Raw genomic sequence first — 12,121 nt, forward strand, 5'->3', positions numbered from 1 at the left:
AGCTAGATTGAATCTGAGCACCTTCACTGCGGCAAGACGAAACTTATATACACACAGATTGTAGGAGGGATGTAGAATGGTCCTGAGGTGATGGGAGGAGGGGTTTAGGGAGGGTCTTGAGGAGGAGTCTAAGGAGGAGCTTGGTGAAACTGGGATGAGGTCAGACTTCAGGAACCAAGAGAATAGGCTCAAGGGTGGGAAGTAGCTGAAGGCTACCTGGAGATAACAGACAGTGTAAGGCTAGGCTAGTTTAAGGGTAACAGATTTGGGCATTGACACTTTAACAAGATCAAGGGTGGAAACTAGCCAGACAATGGAGGGCTAGGCTAGGTTAGAGTAACTCAGCCTGGAGATTTGGGTTTAGCAATAATGAAAGGCTTATGGCCTCAGGCAAATGCCTCATCTAGTGGGAAGATTCAAGGGGAGTTCAAACGGGCTCCCACAGTCTAAACCCCAACACACACATGAGATCCTGAGGGTCTACACTGGGGCAGTGGTGGTGTAGGAGGAGAGAAGGGCGCTTATGAGGAATGTGCCACCTGTGCCAGGCTCTGAGCTAAGCACTAGCATACAAAGAAAGGTGGAGAGTCCCTTCCCTGAGGAACCTCCCGCTCCTGAGGGGAAGACATTGTAAATGTCACGAGGTACCCCCAAGACAGAGAGTACACGAAAGATCAACTGAAAGGGTCAGCAGCTAGCAGCAGGGGTTGGGGAGCCCCATGGAGAAGCAGGGATTGGGTCTGAGTCTCCGAGAAAACCAGGAAAGTCAGAGGTGGAGGTGAGAGGGAAGAGCTGTCCAAGCACGGGGTACAGCTAGAGGTCAAAAGACAGGGAAGGAAGTGGCCAGGCCAGCTGGATTGTAGACTTTGGGGAGGCGGGTGAAGTGTGAGAAGCCTGGCAAGGGAGGAAGAGTTTGGGGTGCCAGGAGCTTTAAATGCCAAGCAGGAGTTTTATTGGATTCCAGAGGTGAGTGGGCACCATCGGAGTTGACTGAAGAGAGGACAGGGGACGGCTGTGGTCATTCCTGTACTTGAAGAAAATGCATTTGGCCATGAGAAGAAGATGGAGTGGATGGCGATGGGATTTGGGGGGCCTGAAATAGGGACTAAACTGGGTGGAGTGGGATATGCTTAGATGAAAGGGACCGTAGATGAGAGAAGTTGTGAAGTCAGGGATGACAATCAGACCATGAGAGCCTGAGTCAGAGGCAGGTTCAAATCCTGTGACACTGGCTAAAGGACCCTTGGCCTCAGTTTTCCACTTAATGATGCCTATGAGTGGTGGATGTTGCCTCACAAGGCTGTTATTGCATCCGTGTGCTTTGCACACTTATTTGGGGAGAAGTTGGCGAAGGGGTCCCCTCCAAGGAGAGAACACTCTCCACACCCACTGACAAATTTTGTCCATGGAAGGAAGAACATGTGCCTCCCTCCCCTCCAGCATTAACAGTCTACGAATTATGTTCCTCCCCCCTATCCATCCCTGAGTTTGACTCTCCCAGACTCTCCTTCCCTACTTCCCAGATTGGATGGCCTTCTATTTTAAGGACTGGTCCTTTGATTTCTCTCAGATGGGGAAAGACCCCCAGAACCCCCTGTGTTCTACTCAAAGACAAGGCAGTCTCTTAAGGTCCTCCCACCCCTTGCCCATATTGTCCCTCCCCTCTTTTTATTCATCTGTCTCCATCCTCCCTTCTTTCCTGTCCAGCAGCTGCCTCTGGACCTGAGCTTTCTGTCCAGCATCCAGAACAGACAGTAGTGACTTGCTGTCTGGGATTCAGCCAATCCCCACTGGAGAACAGTGATTGCTGCTTTCTCCATAGGAGGGAAGGGTCCCCTGACGGGGTCTCAAAGGAACATCAATCACATTTAACATCTCACCAGCCTTTGTCCAGGAAACTTTTCTTTGGGAATACTTCCAAAGTGGACCCCAAAATCTCTCCCTTCCTCTAGGATACCATGGGAAATAAATCTCAGCTCATCTCTCTGACCTGTCTCACCCAGAGATCACATGCCAACTTGAAGATAGATTTGTGCTTGATAAAAGGGTTTTGTTGTTTTGTTTTATGGTGTTATCTGTGACTGTGTTTGAGCAAAGAGGTTTAAAAACCCATCTCCCCTCAGACCTCCCTAAGGGCAGGTTCACCAAGGGCAGAAATATGTCTTCTACCTCAGAGAGAGTCTTTTCTCCCAGCCCTCATCCCCACACATATCCAGATGATGGGATTCTCTGTAGTTAGAGAGGATCGAAATGGTGTGTTGGAGGGCACATATATCATACACAACAAACTACATTTTAATAAGAAATTGGGGTGAGGGGAATGTTAAATCTCACTGCCTCTTCCCACTCTGATCCCTGTGTATTTGTCTTGAGTGCCTGGCTTTGGTGCTTGATGAATGGGAGACATGAGGCATGTGGCAGGACAAGGGGCAGAAAATCCAGAGTTCTAGGCAGAAGAGATGGGGCCGGGACTCCACGGGAAGCATGCCAGTTAGTGGTGATCAATACCAAAGTGTACTGTGAGATTGGTATAGAGTGGGGTCTGCTCCTTGGACATCAAGCTGTAGAGAAGACTGTTCATCCCATTGTAACGCCATCTCAAATGGGTTTTGGAGAGAAGGTGAAATCTGATAAGGGCAAAGAGAAGAAAGGTGCATCTTCATAGACCCTATGGTAGCCTGCAGCTGCCCCCACCCTCATCACTGCTATTTTTATCCTGACTACTTTTGGGGGGTTTCAGTTTCTGAAGCTTCTTCCCCATAGCCACCTACCAGGTGGGGAGTCTTGAGTATGGGCCCATTTTACAGATCAGGATCCTGAGGGCTTGGATGGACACAACCATCCGCCTATTGCCCCCTTTCCCCCACTTAAGAGAGTGATCTGTGCCATGGCCCAAGGAAAATAACCAGGGATGAATCCCTTGAAAATAGGAGATCCCAAACCTGATTCCTTCTCCCTTCTAAGGATAACCCAAGGGTCACTATTCCCTCAAGGAGAATGACCCTAGAGGGACCCCCAACTGACCTGAGGCTTTCTCTTTCCCCTTATGATGAACCTCTACTTCCAAGTACAACTATTGGGCAAGTCAATGATCCTTCTAAAAAGTCCCTGACCCTGACCATCCTGACCATGGTGGAACTTCTAGGAGTCACACCCAAGGACAAAACCTTGAGACCACTCTCCTATTCAGGAGCCCTCCACAAGAGGGGTCTCTTCTGGAGACAGAGGGGTCATCTCCAAGGGTTGGTCTCAGGTGCCAGCCTTAGAATACTCAAGGAGGGTGAGACACATTTCTGGTCAAGGATGATGAGAATGGCAGTGTCCCCTCCCCCAGGCCCCTCCTTTCCTATGACCCCTCACCTTTTTGGGTTGGCCTCATTTCCTCTGTCATGACCATGCTTCAGCATGTGGTAGCGGCCATATACTGCTGGAGGCCGGGAGATTAACATCTTATTCAGGAAAATTCTGTGGGGAGAGATGGAACAAAGAACCCTTGTGGCCTCTTTCCCCCTGCTCCCAGCCTTCCTCAGCACCAGACCTAGGCAGAAACTACTCACCTGGATGCAATGTCATCATCCTCACCCCCCCAGCCCCAGTAATTATTAGGAAAGCCATTGATCTTCAGATAGTGAATGGGCTGCAGTGCTGTTACACCCCCAAAGAATGTCCGGTAAGGAAGCCTATAAATGTGAAGGAAAGGCTGAGTCAGACAGAAGACCCTGCTAGGCCAGATGTTACTGTAGCTGTATTTCTGATGGCTGCTTTCAATGACCTGTATCCAAGGCCTTCCTCTCAGACTCTAATGAAAATCCCTCCTTTAACCTGATAGCTCTGAGCTTCCTGATAACTGCTCCCTTTTGGCCCCTAAGGGTATCCCCTCTTCTCAGACCCTAGAGCCAGCCCCTCACCTTTTGCTTTTGAGATAACCTCTTTCCTCTGGCCCCTTGAATAGCCATTCCTCTCTTACCTTGGGGAGAGCAGTTCCTTTCTTACCATGGAGATAGTCTCTCCACTCTACCCCATGGATAGGTCTCTTCTCTGGACACTAGGATTACCCTCTTTTCTAATTTTTGAGATAGCTCCTCCTCTGTGGCCCCTAGGATAGCTCTCTTTTCTAATTCCTAAAATAGTCTCTCTCTTCTGTGGCCTGTAGGATAGCCCTCTTTCCTAACTCCTAAGATAGTTCTTCTTCTGTGGCCCCTAGGATAGCCCTCTTTTCTAAACCCTGAGACAGCTCTTTCTCTGTGGTCCCTAGGATAGCTTTCTTTGCTGATTACTGGGATAAAGTCTCCTCTCTGGTCCCTAGTGTAAGAAATGTGAGGAGGAGTTTTGTTTCCACAGAACTAAAGGTGTGCTTCCCCGCCCTCCCCCACCCCAGCTTTAGCAGAGACCAGGCCTCAAGGTCGGTCAGATGAGAGGTCAGAGGGTTGTACACATGTGCATACTTTTTGAGAAGGCAGTCTAGGGAATTAGAGAGGCCAAACCCACTTGAACCAGTTCAAGCTTATCTAGGGTCTGGTCTTGGTCAAGAATCCAGGCCTACTGATTTGCATAATTTGCATATGTTAAAGAGGGAAAGTAGGGGAAGTAAAAGAATTATAGTTTAATCCTAAACTAAGACAAGGAAAATCTAATTAACTTCACTTTTGCTTCTGTATCCTTATTATCCTATTTATATAAACTGTATAACCTAGGAAAACTATGTGAAAAAACAAAGATTGTAAACTAACCATGACTCTAGCAGGAGTGGAGGGAGTGGTTACCCCTGCTGCAGCTATATCAGTGTAAGTGTTCGCCTGAGCACTACACTTGCTCTCTCAAGGAGCCTAATAAAATGCCTTCTTCTGTCCTCTCTGGTATTGATTTCTTTGGGTGAGAATGGGCAAATCACATGGATCTTCCTAAGGTCAATTGAAGCAGCAGGCAGCAGCAAGCAGCAGAAGGCACTGCAGTGTTAAGAGGGCTACCACTCTGGCTTCCCTTGGGGAACCCTGTGGTCTGCATGGCCTTCTTAAGGGGACATCACTTGGGACTTCTGGGCCTGTCTCAGGAGTGTTGTGATCTTACTGCCACCCTAAGGGGCTATCACTTGGGTCCTCCTTAGGGTCTAACCCCTAGGAGGCCCTGTGATCCGCACAGATTACGGGATGGCTACCATTTGGTCTTCCTCTGGGAGTCCTGTGGTCTGTACAGCCTTCCCTAGGGATTATCAGAGGGTTCTTCCTCAGGAATTTGGCCCTGCCTAGGAAGTCCAATGATCCCCAAAGGCACATGTTCTCACAATTTGGGGAAGTCCAGTGATCCCCAAAACCACGTTTCTCACACTAGGATAGCTCCTCTTCTTGGAATGCTCTGGGATAGCTCCTTTCTCCCCTCTGACTTCACTTACTCATACTGGAACTTGTCAATGGCCACTGAAACATGTGTGGGAAAGGAATTGCAGCCATAAATGTTGCGATCATCCTCAGGAATCAGGTCCACATCATGGAAGTAAATACACTGCCAGTTATTCTCCTTCATGGCCTCCTTGAAGCCCACATTCAGTAGCTTCCCTCGGTTAAAGGTGTAATTGTCCATCTGGAACAGACATAGGCTTTAAGCAGGAGGTATGGCCCTTTATTCAAGGAGTACCCTGCTCAGTGACAAACTCAGGCGTTAGGTGCCCACTCCCTATCCCACCACCACTCCCACACACAAATATGCACACCACACACACACACACACAGACCACATACCACACACCACATACCATACACATACACACACCACACACCCCCATCACACACACCAACACACACACACCACACACACACATAGACATACATACCACACACACCAACACACACATACCCCACCACATACCACATACACACACACACACACACACACACACACACACACACACACACACACGATGGGGAGAAGAAAGACAAGAATTGCCAAAACAGGCTACCTTAATTATATACAATTTAAAAGGCTCTTTTTATAGATAAAATCAATGCAATAGAAACTTTTTTTAAAAAAATCCAGATGGGAGGTGAAGGGTAGATTTTTCTTTAAATATCTCTGATTAAAATCTGACATCTAATTTGACACAAATGTCTAAGACTAAGGCTCTCCCCAGTAATTAAACAGTAAAAGGATATAGTTTCCAAAAGAAGAATGACCAACCAAAAAAAAAAAAAAGAAACAAAGCTCAAGCTCCCTAATAGATAAATGCATACTAAAATAAGCTTATCCCCATCAAACTAGAAAAGCTGATTAAAACAAGATAAATCCTTTTTAGAATGGCTCTGGGGGAGTATGGGACAGTATCCAGAGGGCTGAATTTGAAGCCAAAGGACCTGGGTTTGAATTTGGATCAGATGCTGACCCCCTTGGTGACATTGAGCAAGTCACTTAATTTCTCTGGGTCTATACAAGGGGGACGGGTGGACTAGATAGTCTCTGAGGTCTTTTCTAGGCCTAGGACTGTATGTTCCAATAAATCTTCTGAGAGAGCTGCGAACCCTTCCAATCAGAACATTGTAGATTTGATCCAAGGGGACCCTAGAGGCCATTTGATGCTCCCTTCCTCCATTTGACAGGTAAGAATTTGCCAGGGAATTACTCAGTTAGTGTTACATGCAGGAATTGAACTGGGGTCTTCCTGACATCATGTCCAGAATTCTATACCATTCTGTAGAGCAACTTGGAATTATACAAAAACGTTACAGTATTGTTCAAATCTTTGGCCCAGGATCCCACTATTGGGATCACATCCCAAATAGGCTCCTGACTGCAGAAAAAAAAATGCTCATAGGCACAAAAATGGACATAGACACATTATTTGTGGTGACAAAATCTAGAAACAAATGCATTCAGTGACTGGAGCATAGTTGAACAAACTTTAGCAGGTGAACATAATGGTATATCAGTGCTCCAAGAAGGAACAATGACCACACCTATGATTTTATAGGTATATGTGAGCATCTTCTAGTCCTAGAGATGTCCTGAAGAAGCTAGGTGGCTCAGTAGATAGCACACCAGTACTGAAGTCAGGACCAACTGAGTTCAAAACTGGCCTCAGACACTTAGTAGCTTTGTGACCCTGGGCAAGTCACTTACCTCTGATGAGAGAGAGAGAGAGAGAAAGAGAGAGAGAGAGAGAAAGAGAGAGAGAGAGAAAGAGAGAGAGAGAGAGGGAGAGAGAGAGAGAGAGAGAGAGAGAGAGAGAGAGAGAGAGAGAGAGAGAGAGAGAGAGAGAGAAGGTTTCTTATAGCACAGAAAGATTAAATGAGCTGCCCAAGGTCCTACAGTCAGTATTATGTCAGAGGTGAAATTTGAACTCAGGCTGTCTTGACCCCGAGGTCAGGACATTCTCTTCTCACCAAGAAAGCTGATGTGAATGAACATAAAGAGCAAACTGGGAAGACTTGTATGAAAAGATGCAGAGGGAAGAAAACAGATCCCAAAGGACAATAGACTCATCCAATACAACTGTGTAAATAAAGTCAAAATCTAGATAAATACGATGTTTAGTGCCAGTCTTTTCAAAGTTAAAGACAGTCCTCCCTTTCCTTCCCCAAGTTGTTTCTTATTTATGTATCTGTTTACATGTTGTATCCTCTAGAGAGATGTATATTGCAAAACGCTTAGCACAGTGTCTGACACACAGTAGGAGCTTAATAAATGCTTGTTCCCTTTCCCTTCTTGTTTCTAGTGGAATATAAGTTTCTCACAGGCAAGGACTGTTTTTTTTTTTGATCTTGTTTCTCCAGTGCATACTGTGTTACCCACAACAGGCACTTAGTAAATGTTTGGAGGTTCATCTGTCATGCCCAAACAAAACATATGGATAAATTTAAAGTTACTTTTTTTAAGGAAGTAAACAAATACTATTCAATCGTAATCAAAGCTGATGACCAGAATCTGCTCCCAAGTTGTCTCTGCCACTGGTGATCTGACCAACCTTAGACTTGTAACTATCAACAAGAACTCAGGGACCACAAAATGGCCAATTTAATTGTGCAAAATTGGGAAAGTGTTTGCCCAAACAAAACCAGTACAGCTGAAATTAGAAGGGAAATTGTTAACTGGAGAAAACAAATCTTTTCAGTAAGTTTCTCTGATAAGGGGCCCATTTCTAACATATATAAGGCCCTGATTTAAATTTATCAGAATAAGAAAAAACCTGAGAAGACTTGTATGAACTGACACAGAGTGAAATGAGCAGGTGAGGACAAAGTGATACAATAACAACTACAATGTAAAAACAAACAGCTTTGAAAGACCTCAGAACCCCGATTAACACAACAGTCAAGCAATATTGCAGAGGACTCCTGATGAAGCGTGCTACTGACATCTCACAGTTTGCCTTTAACCAAAGTGTTAAAGTATCCAAGGCAAGAACTGATACTTACAAACTGTGTTCACTTAGTGCCCAGGAGCTTAGAAATAGAAAGTGATTCTGTGTAGGTTTGGACAGCCAAAGCTGAGGAAATGAGAGGTCAATCCAATGTTAAGAATGAGGATGGGGATTTTCTTTCCCATTGGATGGTATAAACTATGGAAGCTGTTAAGACTGCCTACCAGTGAAAGGATGGATTCAAGATGCACAACAAGGCACACATTTTTGTGACCAAGGCTGGAGTTTGTTTTGCATAACCATGCATGTTTATTTAAAAATGTTTTAGTTTTCTTTTTTTTTTCTCACATAGAAGTATAAATGCTTTTAATTGAAAAATAAAGTAAATAACGTAGCAAAAAATTTTAATACAACACACTTGCTTTCCCTCTAGAAAGCAACATGAGAGCAGAAGATGAATGTCACAAATAAAATGTCACATGCAAATTTTTTTTAAAAAAACCTTAGCCTTAGAAACAGCAATGTGTCTCTCACTATCTGAGATACTTAACTTAGCTATCTTAGACCTCTCCCTCTGGGTCAAGCTTGCCTTTGCTTTTGTGTCCCTGGGGAGGCGTCTGTGTGAGTCCCTGGGCTCTGTTCTCCTTCTGGAGAAGAGGACAGCACCCTTTAGTCCATCCTTTGCCAGGCTGGGAAGATCTCCTTCCTCCATAGCCTCCCCTTCCACCTCCGCCCAGTCCCTTACCTGGTGCACCACATAGATAGTGTAGTGGATCTGCTGTCTCTGCAAGAAGGGGTGCAGGTGGTAGAGGAGTTGGTGCAGGTGCTTTCTCCTGGCCCGGTAGGGAATGATGATAGCCGTGTGATAAAGAGCCCAGCAGTTGGGCGGCTGATAGTGGCCTCCCAGCTGGACCAGCGGGTTCTTCTTAGTGATTTCGTCCAGCGTTAGATCAAGAGGGAAGCTCACCTTCAGAGGACCACCTGAGAGGGGAGGAGGGGTGACAGGAGACCAGTGAGGCCCCTTCCCTCCTGACTCAATGACCAGATAATAGGCATGCCCTGTCTAGCATACCTCCTGATCCTCTGCCTCTAAAGGAGAGTCATGAAACCTCAGAGACAGAAGTCATCTAGGCCAACTATGGCCCAAATGATGGATGAATTTTCTGGGGTGCCATCCACATCCAAACAGGGTGGGGATGATGGCAATTGTGGGACTGAGCTAGCACTGGGGAAGGTGGGGAGGAGGGAATCCTTGACAGGGAGACCCCGAGTGTAAGACAGTTGGTGAATGGTGCAAATCCCATCTCTGACTTTTATATACAAACTGAGGGCCATTAGGCAAGTGAGTCACTTCCTCCACCTGCCTTCTCTTTCCAAATACATTTAGAGCTGGACCTTAGACGGCTTTTAGTTCAAGCCCCTAATTTCACAAAATGGGAAACTGAGGCTCCACAGGCAGGAAGTGGCAGTAGTAGGATTCAGACCCAGGAAAATCCAGGCTCTTTCTACTACATTTTAAACAGGAATTTGGACTAGATGACTTTGGATGCAGGACAGCAGAAAGAGCATCTAGTGTCAGAGGGCCTGAGTTCAAATCCTCCCTGTGACGTTTACTATAAGTGACCATATTGGACAAGTCATTTGACCTCCCTGAGTCTCTGTGGCTTCATCTATGAAATGAGGGGGTTGAACCAGATGGATGCTGAGCTTCCTTCCATCTCTGGCTCATGTGATTATTTGGAGGCAGCTGGTGGCACAGCCGAGAGAGCTGGGCCCAGAGTCAATCAGACCCGAGTTCCAGCCTCAGATGTTCGCCCAGCTGTGTGACCGTGGGCAAGTCACTTAACCTCTGCCTCAGTTTCCTCATCTGTAAAGTAGGGATAATAATAGCCACTGCCCCCCACCCCACAGGGTTGTTGCAAGGATCAAATGAGATAATATTTGTAAAAAAGTGATTGTCATAGTGCGCAGCATGTAGCAGGCAACGTCTAAATGCCCAGGGGTGGGGAACCTGCAGCCTCAAGGCCACATGTGGCCCTCTAGGTGCTCAAGTGTGGCCCTTTGATGGAATCCAAATGGGCTCCCAGGTCACAGGTTCCCCACTCTTCCCCAAGGAGAATATCAGCCCCAATTGTGTGCCAGATACCAAAAATGTCACAGGCCCTTGCCTTAAGGAGCTTGCTTTCTATCAGGGGAAACAGCATATACAAGCATGTGGAGAGGGGAGGGGGTGAGGAAGAAGGGGTGAGGGTGGGGGGTAGAGGGTGGGGAGGGGTGGGGTCCCGGGGTAAGGGATGGGAAAAGTCTCCTTTAGGAGGCTGCCCTTCAGCAGACACAGCCAACTCTGTGTGTGTGTGTGTCTGTGTCTGTGTCTGTGTGTCTGGGTGTCTGTGTATGCAAAGACCCAACTTTGGGAGAAGGCTCCATTGCAGAATGAGGGAAGAAGAGTGATGTATAACAAGGCTGGAGAGGTAGGTTGGGGTCAGTTTGTGATGGATTGTGAATGCCAAAGAGAGTTGAATATTTTATCCAAGAAGCAATAGGGACCCAGGGGAATTGGGGAGGGACATGGTCAGACTATGCTCTGGTAGCTGCTTATAGAGGGAAGCCAATTAGGAGGCCTTTGCAAGAGTCCAGGTTTGTACTATTCCACATATGTTTGTTGAACAAATGAATGCATGGTATGAATGAATGAATGAACAAAGAAGTGAATGGGATCCCTATACTATGCCCCCACCATATCAAGCAGCCAGCCTTCTCCCACACCTACACACAAGTCTCAAGGTCCCAGCTTACTGATGAAAGGCGAGGTCTTTGGGCAGGCAGGCAGATCATCCTTGATAGGGTTCAAGGGTTGGATTTGGTCCAGGCCACTGTAGACATCTTTCATGGTCAACATGGTGGCAGGGGTACTAAGGATGCTGGTGGTCAGGATCTTCAGGACATAGCTGACCTGGTGGTGGTAGCCTTGGTGATATAAGACCACCATTATTACCAACTGCAGTCCGAAGAAGATGAAGAGCGCCCGGCCCTGTGCCGCCATTTGGGGGCAGGAGGGTGATAGGGTTCTGCCCTACTCCCTGAGCAGGCCCAGTCAACTTTGCACAGTGGATCACCTCTTGTCTCCCTGCTTCTGCCAGGCTATGAAGAGGGGGTGGGAAAAAAGCGGGAGTAGGGGCAAGGATGTGGGAGAGAAGAATTAAACCCCCATTTCTTGACCACTTTAAGACTTCTAGAGGGTGAAGGAGGGGAGGAAGGGGCTTGGGCGGAGGTGACAAGTTTATTCCATTTCACAGATGAATACACTCAAACTCAGAAGTGACTTGCCTATGGTCATTCAGTCAGTTGTCAGAGTCAGGATCTGAACCTAGGCCATTTAATCTAAATGAAGAATCAGAAACCTAGAAAGGGGAAGTTAAGTGACTAACCTAAGGTTACACAGCTGCTTACATATCAGGGCTAGGATCTGAACCCAGATCATAGGATTGTAATTAGAAAGGATTCTAGTGAGAGGAGGCATGGTATCATGGGAAGGATCTGAGTTCGAATCTAGCCTCAGGCACTTACTAGCTGTGTGACCCCTGGGCAAGTCACAACCCCAATCACCTCCAGAAGGGGAAAAAAAAAAAAGGAAGAAAAGAAAACTAAAGCTTTGAGGCATTCCTACATTCTCCTTCTTCAGGAAGTCAATCTCAATTAGAGAGAAAGGCACTGTACCCACTGGAGTGATGGAAGAGGGCATGGATTCTGCCTTTAAAACTATAATCCATTGTT

The 12,121-nt window shown here is 46.6% G+C and overlaps 1 protein-coding gene across 1 annotated transcript; it reads right to left on the bottom strand.

The window, feature by feature from the left end:
* Positions 1-2,407: 2,407 nt before the first annotated feature.
* On the bottom strand, positions 2,408-11,390 carry LOC118839351 (beta-1,4-galactosyltransferase 3-like). Its single transcript, XM_036746811.1, has 6 exons — positions 11,144-11,390; positions 9,093-9,328; positions 5,390-5,577; positions 3,558-3,680; positions 3,361-3,465; positions 2,408-2,627 (listed from the first exon to the last, which is right to left on the bottom strand). The coding sequence occupies exons 1-6, from the start codon at positions 11,388-11,390 to the stop codon at positions 2,492-2,494; spliced, it is 1,035 nt and encodes a 344-aa protein (XP_036602706.1). The 3' UTR covers positions 2,408-2,491.
* Positions 11,391-12,121: the final 731 nt, after the last annotated feature.

The sequence above is a fragment of the Trichosurus vulpecula genome, chromosome 2 (assembly GCF_011100635.1).
Source record: "Trichosurus vulpecula isolate mTriVul1 chromosome 2, mTriVul1.pri, whole genome shotgun sequence".
NCBI lineage: Eukaryota > Metazoa > Chordata > Mammalia > Diprotodontia > Phalangeridae > Trichosurus > Trichosurus vulpecula.